The sequence below is a fragment of the Rhynchophorus ferrugineus genome, unplaced genomic scaffold (assembly GCF_030347505.1).
Source record: "Rhynchophorus ferrugineus isolate W39M unplaced genomic scaffold, kcgeb_rfMv2 rfM6, whole genome shotgun sequence".
Lineage (NCBI taxonomy): Eukaryota > Metazoa > Arthropoda > Insecta > Coleoptera > Curculionidae > Rhynchophorus > Rhynchophorus ferrugineus.
In genome coordinates, this window is record NW_027472585.1 from 13,841,883 (window position 1) to 13,866,371 (window position 24,489).

General features: G+C 32.5%; 2 protein-coding genes across 9 annotated transcripts in view; one reads left to right on the plus strand and one right to left on the minus strand.

Annotated features, from left to right (window-relative positions):
- Positions 1 to 24,489, minus strand: part of Mp (collagen XV/XVIII-type protein multiplexin) — a 754,107-nt gene that overhangs the window by 158,359 nt on the left and 571,259 nt on the right. For all 8 annotated transcript variants that reach the window (XR_013006194.1, XM_076407452.1, XM_076407453.1 and 5 more), the window contains 2 exons: positions 9,790 to 9,897; positions 2,766 to 2,840 (listed from right to left, as the gene is read on the minus strand). Coding sequence is in view for 7 of the 8 variants with exons in the window: in XM_076407452.1 (XP_076263567.1) it covers positions 2,766 to 2,840; positions 9,790 to 9,897 (183 nt within the window). In the remaining variant the exon portion in view is untranslated. The remainder of the gene's footprint in view (positions 1 to 2,765; positions 2,841 to 9,789; positions 9,898 to 24,489) is intronic.
- Positions 17,079 to 19,443, plus strand: LOC143198316 (uncharacterized). The gene is made up of 4 exons (XM_076407459.1): positions 17,079 to 17,519; positions 17,580 to 17,698; positions 17,983 to 18,478; positions 18,581 to 19,443. The coding sequence occupies exons 1-4, from the start codon at positions 17,198 to 17,200 to the stop codon at positions 19,129 to 19,131; spliced, it is 1,488 nt and encodes a 495-aa protein (XP_076263574.1). The 5' UTR covers positions 17,079 to 17,197; the 3' UTR covers positions 19,132 to 19,443.

Below are 24,489 nucleotides of genomic sequence, written 5' to 3' on the forward strand. Positions count from 1 at the left end.
ATGAAAATATTTTTTAAGAAATAATTTTTTGAAATATGGAAACATGCAAAAATAAGATAGAGGTAAATATAGCAAGATTTAATTTCAGATATTACCCACTAAATTTGGTGAAGTGGCTAGAGCTCTAATATCTTAGCCATTCGAAGTTCTATTCCGAGACAGTTTTGTGTATCGTTTTCCACGACTAGTTTAAAAATAACTAATCCTTTTAAACCATTGATAATCTTAATTTTTTTATTTATTATTTTAAAAGCCCATCAGCCTCTTGGCCTATTTAGGGTCGAGTTACAATGCCGATTTTAAATAAAGTATACAAAATAATGACATTTAAATTAAAATAATAAACAATACAAATTGCAATAGAGGAGAAACACAGAAACTGTATCAATCCTGCGGCCGATTAATAATTTTTATAAAAAGTTGATAAGCATGTCCAAATGCTTGAGCTGGACCATTTGTTCTAATGATATTAGCATGCAGAGGTGCTGTCTCAATACTTCAAGCTTTTCATAGTACACAAGTGTGCTTGACGCTTTGTTGTATTTGACGTTCATCACATTGTGGAGGGTCTCTTCCTTTTAACAAATGCTCATGAGTTAATCTGCTCTGTCCTATTCGCAGACGAGCAAGGATGCTCAGTGGGAACCTACTAAAGTTATTAATATTGGGAGATTGATAAAAGACCCCCTTGAACTCTCACAACTTGTTATTTTCCATATGGAGATCCCAGTTTAGTTGATTCAGTTTTATGCTTGCAGACAGTCAGCTCTTTCGTTACTGGAAATTTTCCTGTGAGAGGGAACCCATAGATAATTTATCCTTACTCCCCTCCTCTCCAGTGCTGTATGTAGCTCTCTGATAGCCATAACTAGAGGGTGGTCTATTAGCTACTGGTTATATTGAAATCAGACTATCCCAAGGACTCATTGAATCCGATATTATAAGTATTGATGCGTATGGTAATGACCTATCAAGGGTAGATAGAGCCTTGTAAATGTCTAAAAGCTCCGCAGAAAAAATGCTAGTAATAGTAGGAAGCCAAAAGTGTTCCTTTAATATGCTTGAAGTGTATGCGGCACCGACGATCTTCCCGTTTAGAACAATCCGTGTAAAGGTTGAGGTTATTTGGGTAATTATCCTCAAGTGTCTGGACTAAGGCTGTTTTACTATGGAGGAGATAATATATTCTTTATTTAGCACCTTCATGGATATGTCTATAGATATATTGAAGCACTGCCAGGGTGGTATTGCTGTAGTTTTGTTGACTGCAGCAGGGATTGTTGTTTTTGGTGGATTGCAAGTCCTACTAAATAATGATGACGGACTTGTATGCTTTTTTATTGTAGTATTGTTTTCTAGGTTGTTAGAAAAGAAATAGCCGAATTGACACAGCTCTAAATGAAATTTGAGGGAGCTTGCATAGTTGCATAGTTGCTTGGTTACATATAACCAAGTGATGGAATTTCTGCCTCACATTGAAGGCCCTCAACCGGACGGGTGTGCTATGTTGCCAGTATAACCCTCAAGGTAGTATTCTGGACTGGATCAAGTCTCCTAAAATAGGAGGGAGCTGCAGTGATGTAACACTGACTTCCATAATCCAGCTTACTACTAATTAGTGTCATATATGTTAATCAGTGAAATTCTATGAGCACCCCAATAGTGATTAAAAAGAGTCTTCAATAATCGTATATCTGTCAAACATTTTTCCATTATGTAGTTTATGTGAGAGCTTCAATTTCGTTTGTGGTCAAATATCAATTCAAGGAATCTATATTTCGGTTTATTTATTTAATTCTTACCATCCATTGTCAGTGCAACCATCCGTGGGCAATTTTTTCGTCTGCAAAAATGGATCTTTACGGACTTTTCGCCCGAGAATTTTAGTCCGTTTTGATGGGCATAATTTGGTATTTTACTGGTGTAATTCTATAGAAGATGCTGGCTATATTTATGACATAAATGCTTATGATAAGTAATCATATAACCTGCTTAATCGAGTCTATAGCGATAATGAATAAAAAAATGTGGAACGCTTCACGATTTTGCGTAGAGGCCATGCTAGTCTTCTCTGTATCGAAGCGAGTACTTTTAATACTCTTTAAATACGAATGAATGGAGTTTTATAATTTCTATTTAATTTCCAGAACTAAAATTTTCTATTAAAAATATATTACAATATGAATATTGGGAAATAGGTAGTACTCCGTGAACTTATTAAACAATTTAGCATAATTGGGTAGTACCTTATTATGGGGTTACAGTAAACATTCTGTCGTAAAGTATTCGTCAAAGAATATATTCAGCTATAAATACATGCGTTCAGAAGCTGAAATAAACTAAAATTGTTCTACATTATGCAAGAATAATAAAAGCGTATAATACATAATAAATTAATATAAACGTAACAATTATAAACATTTTTTTTATGTCTCTTCCAAATAAAATAAATTCTAAATCCATCTTAATAAGCACAAAATAAATAATATAATAAAATAAATTAAATTTTGGACTAATACAAATTTAATAGATTGGCTTATAAATAACTAAGTTTCTCCATTTCGGTGGCTACTCTGCGAATTCACTGATTTTACTTAATTATTTAATTCATTTCATTGCGCAAACAGAACTGAATATTCTATAGTATTATATCTATAAATTTAAATAGATATTTTTGTTGTTTTACTTAAAAGTACATTTACTTAAAAATGTTGTTGAGCCCTAATTAAAATAATACAGAAAATATGCGCAACTATAATACTTACAGTTCCATGTGATGAGTCTCCCTTGTCACCTTTTGGGCCAGGTAGACCAGGTACACCTACAGGACCAGGTCTTCCCTGTAAAATTAAAAGGTATGTAGTTTATGAATATGTCTTTGCACAGAAATTTTAAGATATTCCCTAAATTTTGAATGATTAGCATAATACTAAACAAAATATTATACGTTCATTTCAAGTATTTTTTGTGACTGAAGTTTGATTCTTAATTATTTTTTCGTACAAAAAGTAAATTTTAATGGAAACCTTAGCAGTACCTCCTAATTGATCTGGATAGAGTATTATCTAATATTCTTGGGAATAAAAATATGATCTAACAGGTCAATTGAAAAGTGTCCAGCCTGAAACATAGATGGCACTACTAGAATTTAAACCATATGTTTTTAGTTAGCCCTAACCCTTGAAAGATGCGTGTATATATATTTGACAGCTGTCGGATCATTAGTTTGTGAATTATAGGATTTTGAGTGAAGCAACTTTTGTTATTGTGAAAAAAATGGATAAAAAGGAATTTCGCCTGTTGATAAAATATTGCTTTTTGAAGGAAAAAAATACAGTTGAAGCAAAAACTTTTTTTTCTGAATACTGCCCCAGGAAAATGAACCATCAAGGATTGGTATGCTAAGTTTAGACGTGGTGAAATAAGCACCGAAGGCAGTGATCGACGTGGACGCCCAAAAGAGGTTGTTGTCGACGAAATCATTTAAAAAATCCACAAAATGATTTTGAATGACCGTAAATTGAAATCGAATGAAATAGCAGATATTCTAAAGATATCAACTGAACGTGCACATCATATCATTCATGAATATTTGGGTATGAGAAAGCTCTGTGTAAACTGGGTGCCGCGCGAGCTCACTTTTGACCAAAAACAACGACGAGTTGATGATTCGGAGCAGTGTTTGAAGATGTAATAAAACCGAGTGGATATGTGACAATGGATGAAACATGGTTCCATCATTTCACTCCAAAGTCCAATCCACAGTAATCCGAGTAGACTGCACACGATGAACCCGCTTCAAATCGTGGTAAGGCGCAACGGTCGGCTGGCAAGATTATGGCGTCTATATTTTGGAAAGTGCATGGAATAATTCACATAGCGTTATTGGACCGTTTGAACGACGAAATCGCTGGAAAATGGTCGCGTTCGAAGAAAAAGAAAGTGCTGCTTCACCAAGACAATACACCGTATTGTCAAGTCACATGTCCGTGAAAACAATGGCAAAAGTCCATGAATTGGGTTTCAAATTGCTACCTCATTCACCGTATTCTCTAGATCTGGCCCACAGCGACTATTTCCTGCTCTCAGATCTCAAAAGAATGCTCGCTGGGAAGAAATATTTGTCGAATGAAGAGGTGATCGCCGAAACTGAGGTCTGTTTTGAAGCAAAGAACAGTTCGTACTACAAAAATGGTATTGAAAAGTTGGAAGGTCAGTACAAACAGTGTATGATTATCGAAGGAAATTATATTGGATAAAAAGAACTAATTTTGCCAAAAAAATGGGCTTTACTATGGTAGGCCGGGGACTTTTCAATTGACCTGTTAACATTGTCAGGTACAATACTTTGTTAGCATTAAATTCAGTTAAGCTCATGAGTCTATAAGGATTTACCTTTACCTTAATATTAAATTATTTTAATCTCGTAAATCACAATAAAATAATGAAAAACACCTAAAACATACTGAAAGCATCATATGAATAAATGGGCTACTTATTTTTTATAGTTGTACATATCGTAAAAAACTCTTATGGAAAACATTTTTTTGTCCAACATATAGAGTATTATTGCCTTTGTGTGGTCTAACGATATTCCAAAACATAAAAAGGTAAACTATCCAATATGTTATATAGATGTCTCCTATTTTATTTTAGCATTTTGTAGCGTTGAAATAAACGAGATTTTCACCTTTCCCGTTTTATTTTTATGATAACCGAAATTTGAAATGACGGCAATATAATATAGTTCAGGAACTAAAAGGAAATACTGGATTTATGCTTGAATATTATATGGGTTTTATAACAAAAAATCCAAACATCTGGTACTTGGAGTTATTTTTTAAAAGCATTTCTTTTTATTCAGATAAATACAGATTTCGAAAGTGACTTGTCGATGTTATTTTACATATAAATCGATGTGAAATACTAGGACTGTGAATTAATTCTGGGGCATCGTATGTATAGTTACGAACTAACTCTAACAACTTGAACTTGATGAAATTATTTTATTATTTAACATAGCTTTATATTTTATCAGGTTTTATTTTAGTAGACCTTAAACAATATATAATATTTGCCCTCAGTTCTTCCAGTTGTAAGTTTTATTCCTTCAGTTTTAATGAAAGTTTGGCTGTATAGGAAATTTATTATTCTCCTAAAGAATTCGGTAAATATGTGATTCAAAAGTTGTGTACAGTTTACAAGAACGCACTGGGTACCCAAAACAAAGAGAGAATTGGAAACTGGTAGGAAGTAATTGTATTGCTTTGAGAGCAACAATCAACTTTAAAATACCTAACGGAAACAAATATATTGCTTATACAAAGGATGGGAGAACGAAGAAATTATCATGAAAAAACGTATAATCAAATTAACCAACCATGTTTAATTATATATAGACACCTCCACTATACAATGTACTTATTCCTAAAGATACACAATTCGAGAAGATAGTTCCACTTGTGTGCTTTTCTTGAACTTCGATTGTTCATAGAGAGAAGTGTAAAATTCAACAAAAAAAAGCATTGAAGATAGGCCAGTAGAAAAGCTGGCGTTAACGGTTTAGTCATTAAGATCAGTTTCTCGTGACTAAAATGCATATACATTGATCCACAACTAAGTGTCTCTTTACTTTTACAAATAGACGGTATACATTGTTGGTAAGAGGAAACTTTACTTTATTTTTCCACATAATGAACATATTTTTCTACACATTTTTGTAGGCGTTACTCCACTTTATGTCTCCCAATATCGATGAAATCCACTCTTGCCAAAAAGTTTAGGAAACGTTTTACCCCTTCTTTCACATTATTGTTGCTTTGGAAACATTAGCTACTCAAGTATTCCTTTAACTGAAAGGACAAATAATAATCGGTAGGTGTGAGGTCCGCACTGTAAGGTATGTGGGGTATGATTGTCCAACAAAATTGTTTCAAAATTTCCTGGGTTTGACAGCAGCATCTCCTAACGATTTCAAAAGTACTTAGCTATTAGAAGGCTTTTCTTTGAGCTTTTAGCTGCTTCTCATATTCAATGGAATCTTTAGATGGATTTCACAGGTATTTAAATAGAATTGACCATTCAAATTTTATGTCGGTTTGGTAAGTGCAGTCGTTAAAATGACAGAAAGGCCCTATTCTTGTGACTATAACTGGATATGTTCCTTAGCAACATAATAGAACCCGACAAGGAGCAACCATCTCAATAATGTCAGCAATCAGGTTGCATATTATTAGAACTAACAGTGCCATTTGATATCATCCAAGTGATGGTACCAGGACAACGATTTGTACTCTCTCGTACCTGACCTTGTAAAGTAGATGGGACCTTCTATGAGGTTGAAGAGGTGCATAATTCTCGCCACAGCTGGTGGTCGACCTCAGTTATTCTGACCTGGAATAATGTTAGTCTCGTATTTGATTGCTTTTTACGATCTTGGTCCATTTTTTTGAGAGCTGGTGGCTGTAGCTTTCATACAAAATGTCGATATTACCACAAAAGTATGTGACGGATTTGTTAACTTTTCATTCGATAGACATGTTCAAACTATTGTCATCTGCGTCTCTGACTCTGTTCCTCATTTATGCATTTATTGTTCCGTCTTAAACAAATGACTTTCAATTCTTACACGATCTTGGAGATAAACATGTAGAATAGAAGATAAGGCTTCGAAAGATAAATGTTTCGTAGGTTTTCTAGGATGGTCTCTTAATTGGTCACTGGTGAGTCGACAGCCAGTATTAAGAATCATGGTTCAAAACCCATGGCACATAGTTTAGGCAATGGGACCAATTCAAATAAACCGTAGCTGATAATAATTGAATAAAATTAATGCCTTTAAATTTAATTCACCGTCCTTTCACATCGATACTTATGAAAATAATGGTTAAAAGTTGTTTTCTATTAAACTTATTACAACTATTTCAATATATATTACAGATGTGAATGAATATTATTATTTTATATTGAAAACTGTTATATGGTTGGGGTATTATGGCGATGTTTGAGAGAGGCATTCCGACAATGAATAAAATAAAATCGCATTAATATTAAACGAACTGCGGCCGTATCGGTCTGTATTGTAAAAATAAAACGCTAGTTTATTTTACAAAACAAACAGGCCGTGTTGTTGTTGTTGGTAGTTTTTGTTTATTCTTGACGCCACATTAAATATTTGCTTTTAATTAATCTTACCTTTCCGTTCTTTTGCGTGCGCGGCACCAGGTAAGCGGGGAAAAAAGAGATGAATATTAATCAATGGAAGGAATTCTGCGAAATCGTTAACCCTAAAATAGTTAATTTTTTTCTTCGCTGAGCGGAAATTCGTGAAGGCTGTGATTTATTTGTTGGTGTTTATCTGTCTGTATCTGCTTCAAGTTAGATTGTATCGGTCGCTGAACTGTTGGAATCGTTATTAGTCTTCTTTATTTTCAGCGTCATTATTTTAAGAAAAATATAGCTAATATACAACACAAGTAATATTATGCCACAATATACATAAATCAAGAAATTGTTAGTACATTTGTGAAACTCAAACATGGAGAATGATTATACAAATTAAGGCAGTAATAAACCCAGGGAAATTATACCATATAATAGCCTTTTTGGATCAGCCAACGAAAGAATATGGCTGGTTTTAAAGAAGACTTCTAGATGCTTTGCAGTGGATCTGTCGTCATGCAGTTCGCACTTCGTGTTCTTCCACTATTCAATGTTTCTCTCTCTACAGATCTTTGGACAGTTTTTCGTTTTTATTTTATTAAAATATTTACCATTGCCATTCCCACTTTTTGGTGGTAAGGTACGTGTCTTTTTGTTATTTACCAACATGTTTTATCTTCTCTTGCTTCCTATTGTTATACCATGTCTTGCTTCTAATTTTCTGCGTTCTTGTGATTTGTCTTCCTTCTGTTTTCTGTATTTTTCCCATTATTTCTATACTTAATTATCCTTTTCATTTCACTTTCTGAAATTTTCATGCATTTCATTTAAAATAAATCTTGTCTCTCTTCTCTTTTCTTTGAATATTACTTTATTATCATCTGAATTTCTATTAGATTTGTATTGTTACTGATATTTGTACACTATCATTATTATGGTTGACGTTGCGATTTCTGGCTTTTCTATTTTTGTCACGTTTTTATCGTTTATTAGCATAACTCTTCTTTACTTTTATCTTTTCTATTAATTTTACTACTAATTTCTCTACTCATTTTTCTCCAATTGTGGCTCAACAATTTTTATTGTCGAAGTATACTAAAAAGACTGGAAACTACAAGACTGGAACTGATTTCACAACGCAATTTTTAACATTGTTCAATGCTTTGAATTTAAATTTCAATCAAAATAATCTGACAAGTTTTTGTAATATTAATCTGTTTGTAAGTTCTTAAGAGAATCTCTACTAGGCGTTTCCAATGCGCCATCAAGCCATCGATGTCCACTCATTCAGCAATTTGAAAATATAATTCTCCGTCTTCTGGTCTTAAGTACATGCTTATATCTCTTTTTCAATTTTGGAATTGAATTTGTAATTATTGTAATAATTTTTCAACTGTTCGAAATAATTTATGCATATTGATCATATTCTTCTACTGAACGCTTCTTGTACAGTTGGACAATAAAGTTGATAATGTTCAATATAGGGTGCGTTCAGTGGGAAATTTAAAATCTCAAAGTGTATAGACAAGGCTATAAATACTTTTAGTATTTGCTAGTAGTATTGTATTATTTTAAAAATAAAATACTGCTCAAATATTTCAGTTACTTTCTTACATATTCCTTTAACCGAAAGCGTAAATATAGAAGTTTTCTTTTAGATTTGAATTGTTGTTGGTATTTGTACTCTACCATTATTATGGTTATATATATAGAATATTATGTGGATGATTTTTTTTTTCGTAATTAAATCTAATAAGAAAACTGAAAGGCTTACGTGGCGAAAGTTATAAAGTGAATATTCTTTCATTTATTTAGTAGATTAACTAATATTATTTAGAGCATACAACTTCCAAAGTGCGGTAGTGTACCAATTTGTAAGTATGTTTAACTCAAAAACGTTTATTGTAATACTAAATCTTCATGCTCACTATAAATTTACCGATATATATATATATATATATATATATATATATATATATATACATATATATATATATATATATATATATATATATATATATATATATATATATATATACTACCGTAGTTTGGATGATCCATAAAAAAATATAGAATAAAGTCATATTATATTTATTTTACTATTAAAGCCATCTATAACATAAACCGTAATATCGATGATAGTAAATACTAATTAGGTTACGTTATTAACATTTATTAGTCATTGAAAAAAAAGAAAGACTAAAAAGAGACGAAATAATGACATTAAAATAATTAAAGAAAAGCTTTTACATATAATATACAGAATAAGGTCACATTACTGAAAGTAATAAATATTTTTTATTGCCTCAGTATTTGTTTTTCATAATTAGATCATTACGAAAATACAGACACACTTTTGAAGTAAAATGAAGCGTATAGAAATGTTATTTTTTTTATATATCCGAACAGCGAAAATATAAAACACAAAGCGGGAATTTGCTTTTTTTCCCGGACCGAGGCAAAGGAAAAACACAAGAAATGTAAGAACGCGCAGAAAAGCCATAAATTATTTCCCTTGAAAGGCTTTTCGACTTCGAAAGCGGAATGAGAACCTGTTTTAGATAGTGTTATGAAATGGCAAGATTTAAATCTTTCTATATCCGAGATTTTACCTAAAACTTCACTTACCATCCATCCTGGCGGGCCTATCTCTCCTACCTTTCCCGGTGGTCCTGGGGGACCCTGAGGCCCTGGTCGGCCTCGTCTTCCCCTCCGGCCCATATCGCCTTTTTCACCCTTAAAAAAAGACAAACGATGAGAAATAACGTTACTTATTTTATCAATTTGTATAATTTAGTGCAGTTGCTGAAACTTTTTTTTAATATAAATTAATATTTACTAAATAATAAATAATATGTTTCAAGAAAGGTAATCTATTATATTGCAGGAATTTAGTTATAATTAGTTATGAAAACTTTGGAATTTTTATGAAGGAATATAATTTTATGTTTATTTCAACTGTTATTTTGTAAGCTTCTAATTGTTCTATCTTCCGGAGACCAAATGCATACATACCATACCAAAAAAAAATTTCTCCGAATGATGAACTTACCCAATTTTTATAATATATTAATATTATCAAGTCAATTGATGTGCTCTTTAAGAAGCTCAAGTGTTATTTATACAAATGAGTGGTACCTTAATTTAAACATTCTGTGTACATTGTCATGAATTTTGCAACATGTGGCCAATGGTTCCTAGGTTTCTAATGGTAAGACCATTTCAACGCAATTTGGTGTTTACAATGATCAGTTTCTTGACTCAAAAAAGTTCAACTCATTGTAAACTCGCATGATGATTTAGCTAGGCTATATATTTCAAATTGTTTGACCTATATTTCTTTTTTATCTTAGGTACCAAATTGATAGAGCTTCGAAAGCATTTACGACAGTTACTATATGATTATAATAGCAATCGATTTCTATTACCATCATATCTATCCAAGTTAAAAAAATAAAATAATAATTTGGCTCAATTTAAGAAAAAGCTCTATGTTATATTTTTGGAAGGTGGATTAACAATTTTATATATAACGACATTTTAGTATTATTAAATATTAAAATATATATTTAAGAAAATTGTTTAATTTTAAGTTTAGAAAAATAGTAATCTTATTCTTTGTATGGTTTAGGATTCTTAATTTATTAGACCATTTAGCTGTTCTTGTAATATTTGTAATTTGGAAGAAGAATTATGTCTTGAGGCAATGTAAGTTATCGTATTGTATCCAATGCCTGCTGATGCCAGGCGCAGTTAAGCAAAGCACCGAGCAAAGCAGAAAACATGTGACTACCAAAAAGGATCTCTCATCGGTTCGTTGTCAAATGTTCCGGGTAATGGGGGTAAATATAGGGGGGCCGAACGACGTGTGTAAGAAGTTAGACACAAACTACGAAAGGAAGCATCGAAATAGTAGAATTTTGGAGTCTTTTTAATAATCCTTTAATTTTTAAGGAATTCTAAACGAATCAGGATGAAGAAAAGGGTTTCTTAAACCAGCATTCTCAGTTATCGCCAAGAGTCCGAGGTAGAAGCTTCCACAAAGAACGAAAAATCATAATTAGTCAAAAAACAAAAAACACGAAACAGTCAGAACGGTGAGAACTAGTCAAAGAACAAGAATCAACGAATAATAAGACAGAATAGATAAAGGTCGAGAAGTAAGAAGTAAAAGGAACAGAAGTCAGGGAATCAGAATTATTAGAGCCAAATAATGTGAATTAGTAAACAGTCAACTCTCGAGATGCAAGAAAAATTAAACTTTAGAATGAAGAAATAATACAAGCTTATATTAGGAAGAATAGTATATTTCTTATATGTCGTGTGTACAATCATCAGCTGGGTCCGATGGCAGAATCGGCATTAGCCAAAAGTAAGTCATTTTAATTAATTTTATAATTCTTTTAACCATTAGGTATCGATTTTATACTATTTATATTTTACTATTTGTTTCACAATTTTACTTGTTTCATTTTAGATATTTTTAGATTATTCTTTAGATAAACAAACTCGTCTTTGTGCATTCATTTACGCGAATAAGAGAGAACATAAATTGTAATTTATTAACAACATAGTTTTCTTTACTTAGCACTTTACATGATTTTCTAACATATATCCAACACACATATCATTTTACAATAAATTATGACCGTGACATCTTTATCTGGACAAGCTTAAAAGTGGTATCACTCTCTATCAACGCATTCTTAGGAGATAATAATATATGGAAAAAGAGACAATAAATCTAACAAAACATTATCTCAAAAGTTTCATGTTCAAAGACATTACAAACCAGAAGTGGTAGGAGACTGATGGGGTCAACGTTACCATCATCACAGAGAACCTGTTTATAGAAGAACTAGAAATTAAGAGCAATAAACATAGTGACATACAAACCCACCCTATTGGAAGATATGTGAATGATACTTTAAAATTATGGACACAAGAAGAATGAGTTTTAAGAACATTTCACGAACATCTATGTTAAAGGCATCCAAAGGTTAAATGTTACGTTATCCAGTTATAATCCACATTTTTGAAGCCTTTGTATTCTTTCAGTATGGTTCCCAGATATGGATATTGTCAAAGCCTGAGTGATATCTCAATCTTGATATTTATTAAATGCGATAGTTCTATATAAATTCTACATGTTACTCCCAGAGATCGCAGGAGAACTGGGCTTGTTTAAGATGCGACAATCAATGCACAGTTGATCAAGAAATTTAGAAACGCAGATTGCATTAGCGTGGATCTGTCTGTTGAATGAAAAGATTAGTAAGCTCAGTTTTCATAAAAATTTATTTGGTCTTAACATATTTTTTTTTTCGTTTTTATTGAAACATTTTGTCGGCTAAATGGTGACTGCAATTCAATAATGCAACTTTTGGCTCTTTTTAAGTTATTTTTCATGACGTTCTGTAGCATCTGAGGCTGAATTTCTTCTATTTCGTGACGTATATTATTTTTAAGATGTCAAATCGTTAGGGGCTTATTCAAATAAACTTTTCATTTTAAAAAACCCCGTTAGAAAAAGTTAGGTGCCGTTAAATCCTGAGATCTGACTGGGCATGCCATTTTGCAAAATTAGTTTTCGTGGAAAAAACGTCATTCAATAGTTGAATTGTTGAACAAGCTGTGTATGCCGTGGCCTTATCTTGCTGAAACCAGATGTCCTTTAGTCCATGCTCTTCCAGGCACAAGAAAATTTCGAATGACGTCTTGGTACCGTTCAGCAGTAACAATAACTGCAACACCTTGGTCATTTTCAAAAAAATAGGAAACAATAATGTTTCCATTCTGTGTTATAAAAAATCGACTGATATGTTTATTGACGTGGCTACTGAGAAGAAAATGGGCTCATTATCAATTTAGACGAAGAATCTTCAATTTCCCCAGACCTCCTTAGGATTGCATTACTGTATTCAATTCGTTGATGAGGATCTCTCGGTAGCATTTTTTGGACTAATTGAATTTTGCATGGGGACATTTTGAAATCAGTTTTCAAAATTCGCTTTAAACTGCGTGCAGAAATGTGTAACTGGGAACCACGTCTCTGAATTGATGTTTCTGGAGACTGTAACAGTATCGCGCACCAGAACTGCAACTTCAGAGCTACGAGATATACGTTGTCTTCCAGAACGAGGTCTGTTTGCTGTGGTACCATACTGTCGAAAATTCGCATGTAAACGATAAATTGTGACGTATATTTATCCATAATAAAATTTGGACGTCTACACAACACAATGGTTAAAGAGAAACTGAATTAAACGCCACATAACCAAAATGGCGCGTAATTAAAATTGTAGCGGGACTTTTGACCCACCTGTTACAACACACATTTATTTCAATAAAACTTCGCTTCATTGTCAATTTTAGGTTTTTTATAACTACGTCCTCCCCTTGTATATAGTAGAAATTGATTTTTTTGTTTGGTCACAACAAACTTCCTTGAACTTATAAGGACATGTTGACATATCAAAAATGATGGTAAACAATTTAAGCTAAAATATTTTTTACAGGAAAGTCAACAAACCCCCAAATTGTTTTGTTGCATCGGCAAGAATAAGAACGCCCACACTAATATAAATATTCCTTGAAAAATTGAAGAAACCAGATTAGGAAAAGACCTTTTCTCCTTTTTGTGTCCGCTCGGGAGCCTTTCATCACCCGAAAAACTTCTCAGGGCTGTCCGAGAAACTTTGTGAATAAAATGTGCTACTCGAAACAGTTTCAATATAATATAAATATATGAGGAAATCTTTTTGACTGGGAACCGACGATGTTTCCAAAGAAAAAGGCACTGCCAACAAACTAAACACGTATTAATATTTCAGATTTGAGCTCGCAGGGCGGGAAGTTACGCCGGCCTGTTTGTGAAAGCACGCGCTTGTATTCGTGTGTATGTGTGTGTTGTTTTTTCTTCTCCCGACATTTCACGGGAGAATCCGTCTTTATTAATAAATGTCATGAGTATACCTTTCTGGATTTTATGAATGTTATACTTAATATTTCTTTAGTTTGTCGCGTTTTGTTTGGACACGTTAAGATTTTACAACCGATGTATTTTCGGAAAAGATTTATAAGATGAAGACATTCTTACATTCTAGCTGACGTTAATTTTTGTAGAATGTGGCATAAATAAAACGTGCATTGTAATAATGTATTATAATTTTAAAAATATTATATATAGTGTGAGATTTCTAATATTGTTTTTATCAAGTTGGGACCATACACATTTCAAGGTAATTGCAAGCCATCGAAGATGATTTGGTAATTTGATATTTTCCGAACATCTATGTTTTATGGGAAAGCTTAAATGAATATGTAAAATAAATAAAAGAAGAGCGGCGATTCTTCCTTTTGGTGGGTTCTAGCATTGTTAATTTACGTTTTTACATCAAACTTGCAAGTTTTACAGGGTGTGTTGTTTTTTCTTCTCCCGATATTTCACATGTGAATCCGTCTTTATTAATAAATGTCATGAGTATACCTTTCTGGATTTTATGAATGTTATACTTAATATTTCTTTAGTTTGTCGCGTTTTGTTTGGACACGTTAAGATTTTACAACCGATGTATTTTCGGAAAAGATTTATAAGATGAAGACATTCTTACATTCTAGCTGACGTTAATTTTTGTAGAATGTGGCATAAATAAAACGTGCATTGCAATAATATATTATAATTTTAAAAATATTATATATATTGTGAGTTTTCTAATATTGTTTTTATCAAGTTGGGACCATACACATTTCAAGGTAATTGCAAGCCATCGAAGATGATTTGGTAATTTGATATTTCCCGGACATCTATGTTTTATGGGAAAGTTTAAATGAATATGTAAAATAAACCAAAGAAGAGCGGTGATTCTTCCTTTTGGTGGATTCTCGCATTGTTAATATACGTTTTTACATCAAACTTGCAAGTTTTACAGTATCTGATTTGGAGCGGTTTTCTATCTTAATTATTATAGAGAACTATCCAGGACCATCTATTTTGTTTCCTTAAGATTTTCTTCATTATTTTTCTTTGATGTTAATATGTGTATTTGTCAGCTTTTTGGACATAAAAAGAGCCTTTCAGAATACTCTTTTTAATAATATAATCTCGATATTAAAAGAGTAACATGCAGGTTATTTTCATACCTATTAATGTAAGTTTGATAAAACACTTCAATAAAGCATTGGAGAAGGAAGGCAAACACTTTTGACATATTTGTAGAAATATATTGGAAGTGAAGTTTGAGAAGAGGTTTTGTGTTAGTTGTTGGGTTGGGGTGTATTTGAATTACTAGTAATTCAAATACGTAATTGAAATACAAATACATATAATTTATAATTTTACTATTTCAAATATTTAACGCTTATATATTTATAGTCAGTAATTCAAATACTTATGACTTAATATAAATGACCATAAGTAAATTTAGAGATCTTATTAGTAGGTGCGTTCTGCAAAAAATAACGTTCGGTAGTTTTCGTTAGCAAAATATCGATCTATAAACATGTGAGTCTTTTATCTTGACAATATTGTACCTCTACTGTGCATCAAATTGTCATGTATCTTCTTAATTCTGAAACAGTTATTTTTACAACCTCTGTATATTCAGATCAATTGCAATCCATATCTTAGGGACAAATTACAAAAAAAGACGTGAAATTTTACCAGGGAGAAACATGAATTGCAGCAAAGAATGCGATTTTTTGTTTTGCGAAAAGGGGCAGCGACCAACCATAAGCATGAAAAATGGAGTTAGCAGCAGAAGCGTTCAGCTTCCTAAACAATATAAGCAAAAATAACCTTGTCCTTGGACACTAAGCAAATATAAAAAATAGGTCCATACAAGTTTGTGCTCATCAGGACTTGCAGAAACATTGTTTTCTTTAGCAGGTTTTATTTATTCTCCAGCAAGAGACTGTATATCTGATAATATATACAAAAATCAAGAGTTCTATTGGATTAGCTCTAGACTCTATTTGCATAACCTAACATCTGACAGTATTTTGTAATTTATAGTTTGCATTTTAAATGAACATAGTCGAAATATTGTATTATTTTGCAATATAGTTGGTATTATACGAGATAGTACCTTGTAATATCTATTTTAATTAAAGCTTTGATTGTGGTGTCAAACTTTTTGAATAATATAAAGCACCAAACTGTAAATAGATTATAAAAAAATGCGTCTAACTTCCACGGTCCTTCCAGAGTTACCTGGATATATTGCTTAAGAGTCTGGAAAACTTTAGTGAGGAATATGAAGAGCGCTTTCACTAGGATCTAAAAGTGATGGCAGAAATTAATCAGAGTAAATGGAACAGGACATATGATATCTGATTACTATAGTTCTCAAAATATTACAAAGAAGAGCTTATGAAAAGTGTTTGTGTGAATTATAAGTATTAAAAACTTGGCCCTCTTTCAATTTATTTGTAAATTAATTAGATACTGAAATAAAAAGATTAGTAATAATCTTATATATAAAAATGAATCGCAAAATATGTTCCTAAGCGCATAACTCAACAACGCCTGGACCAATTTGGCCAAATCTTTTTTTAAAATGTTCGTTGAAGTTCAGGGATGGTTTTTACGGCGAGAAAAATTAGAATTATTGCTGGAAAAACCCTAAAAATAGCCCTTTTTGTTTGAATTTGTTTCGTGTATCAGTTGACAATTCATCTGTCATCTGTCAAAAGTCATCTGTAACAGACAACTTTTTTTTTTTAAATTTGATATGACTTGAACTCAAATCCTTTTAATCCGTACGAATTGTTTTATTTATTTAAATTTTTTTATTTGTTTAAAATTTAATTCAAATTTTAAATAAATAAAACAATTCGTACGGCTTAAAAGGATTTGAGTTCAAGTCATATCAAATTTAAAAAAAAAAGTTGTCTGTTACAGATGACTTTTGACAGATGACAGATGAATTGTCAAGTGATACACGAAACAAATTCGTATATCGTGTTTTGTGCAGAGTGTTTAGTTAGTTAGTGTTTGTTTAGTTCGTGATTAGTGAAAAAATAATTTATATTTGATATGCCTCCTATAAGACGAAGCAATTTAGGTAGAAGAACCAGAAATGCTATAAACCAAGCTAATTACCGATCTAATCGTACTGCACAAGAACGTGACGACGGAAATGAACGTGAAAGAATTCGGATATCACAAACGCGTGAAGCGCGAGCGCGACATTCAACTAATAATCGCGCAAGTTTGAATCCAGCTGCTTTCAGTTACGATGTGTCAATTGACTACAGTAACTACCAATGTGTTGTTATTGGTTCTATGAACTTGGTTTGCTCACACTGTAAGGCATTAAAATACAAAAACGAAGCCAATGGATTGTGTTGCGCAAATGGTAAAGTGAAATTGATACAATTGGATCCACCACCAGAACCATTGTACTCATTGGTTTCAGGAATAGGAACAGATTCTATACACTTTTTGACACATATTCAACAATATAACAATTGCTTTCAAATGACTTCATTTGGGGCAACAAATGCAGTTCGGGAAAATTTTATGCCAACTTTCAAGGTATGTATTATAGCAGTTACTCATAATTATTTTAGCGAACAAAATTTTCTGTCACCAAAGTTAAGATGTGTTACTAATCTTCAATTTCTTAATCATTACGAAATATATCACTTAGTCATCATATTATATGGTGATTCAGTTTCAGTGACACTTTTATTATATTTTATATTTGATAGATATTAGTTAAAACTAAATATATACTTTTTAAGATCAAATATTATTTAAGTTTGATCATTGACAATCCATTAATTTATACCACACCATAATATTTTTTTTATTTACAGATACAAGGGCAAATATATCACAGAGCAGGTTCACTGTTACCAGTGTCAGATAGCGACAACAAATTCCTGCAAATTTATTTTATGGGCAATTCACCACAAGAAATTGATCTGCGTTGTGCACATAACAATTTAGTAAAAAGGTCTATTGTAGAACAATTACAAACTTTATTTCATCAACACAATCAATTGATTATATTGTTTAAAACTGCCCTGGATCTGATGCCATCCGATAATCACAAAATTGTAATCAGAGCTGATAAAACACCTGCAGGTCAACATACAAGACGTTTTAATGCACCAACTATTGATGAAGTTGCTATCGTTGTAGTTGGAGAAAACTTGGAATCCCGTGATATTGTTTTACATCGTCGGAATTTTCAATTACAACCTATAAAGGAAACACACCGCTCATATGATGCACTGCAATATCCCATTATATTTTGGCAAGGTGAAGATGGCTACGATTTATCAATAAAAATGATAAATCCCATTACAGGTAACTAAAATATTAGTTTAGCTATGGCGATAATATCTCAGTCACTATATTATGTATTTTAATTTTATATTTGAATGTTATTAAAACAAAATCTGTTTACAGGTTCTGAAACCAACAAAAAAGTCAGTTCAATGAACTATTATTCATACCGCCTAATGATTCGGGAAAATGCAGATAATCACATATTGAAATGTCGGCGATTATATCACAAATATGTTGATGACATGTATGTTAAAATTGAAACGGAGAGATTAACATTCATCAGGTTGAATCAAACCAAACTCCGATCTGAAGAGTATATTCACCTTCGAGATGCGATTAATACTGATGGAAATGCACAGAATGTCGGTCGGATGACTATTCTTCCAGCAACATACATCGGAAGCCCTCGGCATATGCACGAATATGCTCAAGATGCCATGTCGTATGTTCGTCATTATGGTACAGCAGATTTGTTCATCACATTTACATGCAATCCGCAATGGATAGAAATTAAGCAGGAGTTATTACCTGGGAAATCATCCATTGATCGTCATGATATTACAGCCAGAGTCTTTAGACAAAAGTTGAAATCTTTAATGAATTTCATCGTAAAACATAATGTGTTTGGTGAGACACGCTGCTGGATGTATTCTGTGGAGTGGCAGAAATGAGGATTGCCACATGCACACATTTTGATTTGGTTGGTTGAAAAGATAAGGCCAAATGAAGTTGATGCAGTGATATCAGCTGAAATCCCTAATGTACAAGTAGATCCTGGATTGCATGAGGTAGTTATCAAAAACATGATACATGGTCCCTGTGGAACTCTTAATCAAAATTCACCGTGTATGATGGATGGTAAATGTTCAAAACGATATCCACGGACATTAATATCGGAAACAATTACTGGTAATGACGGTTATCCATTGTATCGTCGCAGATCGACAGCAGACAATGGAAAATCAACAATTGTCAAATTAAATTAACAAGATATTGAAATAGATAATCGTTGGATTGTTCCATATTCACCCATTTTATCAAAGACATTCAAAGCACACATCAACGTTGAATCTTGCCATTCAGTGAAATCGATTAAATACATTTGCAAATATGTAACCAAAGGGAGTGATATGGCTGTGATTGGAATTGGTGCAGAGAATTCTAATGATGAAGTTACCCAATACCAAATGGGCCGCTATGTCAGTAGTAATGAAGCAGTTTGGCGAATATTTTCTTTTCCTATTCATGAGAGACACCCTTCTGTTGTTCACTTAGCTGTGCATTTAGAAAATGGACAAAGAGTGTATTTTACAGCACAGAACGCAGTACAAAGAGCTGCTCAGCCACCATCTACTACATTAACCAGTTTTTTTGAGACATGCCAAAACGATGATTTCGCACAAACATTGCTATATTCTGAAATGCCAAAATATTATACCTGGAATCAATCCTCAAGGAGATTTATACGACGGAAACAAGGAAAACCAGTTCCAGGATATACAGATGTATATTCCACCGATGCGATTGGCCGGATTTATTCAGTACATCCAAGCAATGATGAATGTTTTTATTTACGACTGCTATTAGTCAATGTACGTGGCCCAACATCATTCCAACAGTTACGAACTGTTGATGGTGAATTGTGTGGATCCTACAGAGAAGCCTGTCAACGTTTGCAATTGCTTGAAAATGACGCTCATTGGGATCAAACTCTCAATGATGCTGTAATATCATCACACACTCATCAAATACGAACATTGTTTTCTATAATCATATCTACATGCTTCCCATCAAACCCAATTGATTTGTGGATGAAGTACAAAGATTTTATGTGTGATGATATTTTGTATCAAATACGGAATAGAATGGGAAATCCAAATATACAAATCAGTGAAGAAATTTACAATGAAGCATTGATTTCAATTGAGGACATGTGCTTGATAATGTCAAACAAACTATTAATTCAATTAGGCCTGACCGCGCCCAATCGTCCAATGCATGACGCTTTTAACCAAGAGTTGCATCGAGAAAGACTGTATGATCTCAACGCTTTGAAAGAATAAATTCAAACAAATCTTCCACTGTTAAATGAACAACAGAAGTATGTATTTGAAACTCTTATGAAAGTAACAAATGATGAAACTGGAGGGATTTATTTCTTAGATGCACCTGGTGGTACAGGAAAAACTTTTTTTATTTCATTAATATTAGCAACAATTCGCTCACAAAATAAAATTGCACTTGCACTCGCTTCGTCGGGAATCGCAGCAACTTTGCTTGAAGGTGGTCGAACAGCCCATTCAGCACCAAAATTGCCATTAAATATGCAAAGCAATGAAACTCCAACCTGCAACGTTTCGAAGAACTCTGCAATGGCAAAGGTTTTGCAGCAATGTAAATTGATTGTTTGGGATGAATGCACGATGGCACATAAAAAATCTTTGGAGGCTTTAGACAGAACCTTAAAAGATCTACGTAGCAATAATAACCGATTTGGTGGTGCAATGATTTTATTAGCAGGAGATTTTCGTCAAACATTGCCAGTGATTCCACGATCAACGCCAGCTGATGAACTCAATGCATGTCTAAAGTCCTCCAATTTGTGGAAACATGTTAAAGTACTTCATTTAAGCAAGAATATGCGTGTCGAGTTGCAAAATGACCAATCTGGAAACATATTCTCTAAACAACTCATTGACATTGGTAATGGCAAATTTCCTATAGACATGTTGACGGCTTGCTTTTGCTATGACTATAAACAAGTCCCAGGGGCAATCATTAAGTGTTTGTGGTATTAATCTAGAAAACCCATGTTTCTCACATGGTCAATTGTATGTTGCCTGTTCCCGTGTTGGAAAACCATCAGATTTGTTTATCTATGCGCCAGGTAATCAAACAAAAAACATCGTATACCACAAAGCAATATAATGATAATAATAATAATAATTATGATTCACATGATTAACAATAAAGCGATTACTTACTTTTCAATCCTTATATATGTTTTATTTAATTATTTTTTATTCACAACGCCCTATCACCAGGGTGATGGTTCTGTTCAGGAGAATTTTTTAAAATACGTAGGCACAAAAACTGCCACATTACAAATCTTTTTGACAGGACGAAGTCTGTCGGGTCAGCTAGTTTTTAATAAAAATCTGTTAAGGTCGTAGGCTTACCTCACCGTTTGTAGGAAATAATATAAACCATGATTCTTCGGACTATTTTCCTAATAATCGTAAAATTGTATCTGAGTAGGTTTTATGATAGTTACACCAGTTTTTTGGCAGCTTACCATTAGCTTCAATTATAACGGGTATCGAATTCATATGGCAAAATTTTATAACAAACATTTAATTGTTACGTTATTCATTTGATATAGAGCCATGTGATTTGTAGTAGCTTGTCAAAAGTACATGGACTTGCTACTTTTTACAGTAACACTTAACACTAACATTAAACTAAATCTTGTTGACTAACTTTTGAATTATCCTCTGAAGAAAAACAAGTGACACGCAATAAAAATTTATGCTGTACTTTATTATCGATATATTTTCCCAGATTCTTCTAGAAGATTGGATATTTTGCATTCCTATTCTCCTCGTTGCGAGTGACGTCGCCCGAATATGGCCGAGGGGGATTTTTTCGTCACGAGAATAAATTGTAATGAATGCTCGTTTTGGAGCTGGCTCATTTCATCAACGTAATACAATGCTCTGAGGAGTCAGGTCAAAATAAAATATACTTCCTTTAAAAGAGACTTACGTTACAAAAAGAAACGTTTACTACGCGACACTTACACAACATTTCCCCTATAGCTATTTTTACCCAACGAAAAAAATTTTTTTATGTAAATAACGCGAAACTTTATCACGTTTTTATTAATATTATAATTATTTTATGGTTTTGGTAAACATGAAATAATTCTATAATATTAGTAAGAGCATATGCACTCATTTTGTTATCAAATCTTTAAGACAAACTTCATTTGTATAATATAAAATATTTAATATGCAGCACCTAAAGGAATTAATGTCTAGTAGATTGACAAAATAACATGAACACTTGACATATACACAATCACTAGTTATTAATAAGGAGTTGGGCCACCTTTTGCTTTTAAAATATCTGAAATTTTTCGTGGAATAGATTTGTAGACTATCTAAATAGTTTCTGTCTGAATGATTGTACTTTTGTCCTATTATTTTACCAAAGCATCGATTAATTACTTGGATGATGTCGGAGAAGAAAATATACCATCTGCTCCAAAACTTGATGCTTGATTATGTCGAGATGTGGCCATTGTATTGACTATGGAGGCTGTTATATTAATTATATTCTGATGCTTCTGAAACTAAGACTTTTTCGTCGTTTTTATGGGCGAATTATTTTCTTAAAATATAACAATGCTGGGCAGCAATATGCCAGCTATACTAAGAACTTAAGAACGTAATAACATACAAGATGTACACACAAGAAGTCAGAAATTGAATGCTATAGGAAAGATTTTTTTCATAACATTTCAGTTGATGATTCAATACATAGAGTATGAAAAAATAAAATACGAGCACAAAGTAACGCAAAGCCTACAGATTTATCAAATAATATCTAAAATGCGGAAAACGACAAGAAATGATTAATACAGCGTATTTCTATGTTCATATTTAACATTTTCTGGTTAAAAGAATATGCTTTTTATTAAAATATGAATTTTGTTTGCCACTGATGAGAATTCTGTATGCTTATATAAAATTTTTGGTGGGGCTCAAAAGAGTATGTTCATGTATATTTCTTTTCTGTATCTCAATTGATATCCTTTAAATATACTCATATCAAAGACTTTTAATTAGGCTTTAGTTTTAAGTGTATTAAATACTGCAGAAAAAAAAATATTTAAGGAAAACTATTTGACGACAAAATAACTCGAGGTTTCGCAAGCATTTAACTTAGTACGACAATTTCATCACTCTAATTATTTTTATCGTATAAATATTAAATTATATTTAAAACTGAACTTCTAAAGTAACAAAGTTAATGAACCATGAATATATTATTAGGAATAATATGTTCTAAGTTTTTGGTTCAACAAGTAATAATAATATGTTAGCAAGTAATTAGTTATTTTTAAATATTTCAGTATAGAAATATACGGTTCAAATACATATGTTTTATAACGTGGTGAGTTTTGTTTGAGATATTCCCATGGTTGGAAATAACGTGAAATAAAGATTGAGGCTTGTAGTGATGAATATAGGTTGCGAAAAATACTGCAAACAACAATGAAATGGAAGATGGAAGAAGAAGCAGAGAGAAGAGAATGATATTGTCTACGCACGGGATAAATAAAGGTAGTGAACGACATCGGAAGAGTGGAAAATGACCGGATAGAAGTTGAAAGGAATGAAGAAGAAAAGAGTCGAGCTAATAAGTTAAACTTAAAATCCAATATAACTAATAAGAGTTATAAATTTTAGTTTGTTATTGATAATAAGTAAAGCCGCGAAAGCTTTCAACTACATATATTTTTCAAGCAATGTACTGCTACTGGTACCGTATTACTTGTCGACAATCGGACGAAAGCGTTCTAGCCTCCGTCCATGCTAGTACTCATTTTTAGAATATATGCCCTTGCCATGTTTTTTATGAGTGTCAGAGTATCGCATCTGTCTAATGTTTGCTTATTGCACCTGTGACTAATTCGGTGTCTTTGTTATTCGAAGTTATTGTCCCATTTTAATTAAATAACGCCATTGCTGACTTTGGAGGGATACAGGCAGAATTTTGCATTTAAAAATTTTGCAGGCTTTACGTATCTAAAATCATATCAACATGAAAGACTTGAATTTTAAAAGTTTCACAGTTATACACGACGAAAGTCAAAATGAGTGTTTCAAAGAGCCATACTTTAGTCTTGACTGTATCTCATTTTTATCATCATTTTTGACGACCTCACGAGGCTTATCTTATGGAATTAATAATTGCAGCTACTCATACACTCGCTAAAAGTAGATACCATTGACATTTATAAT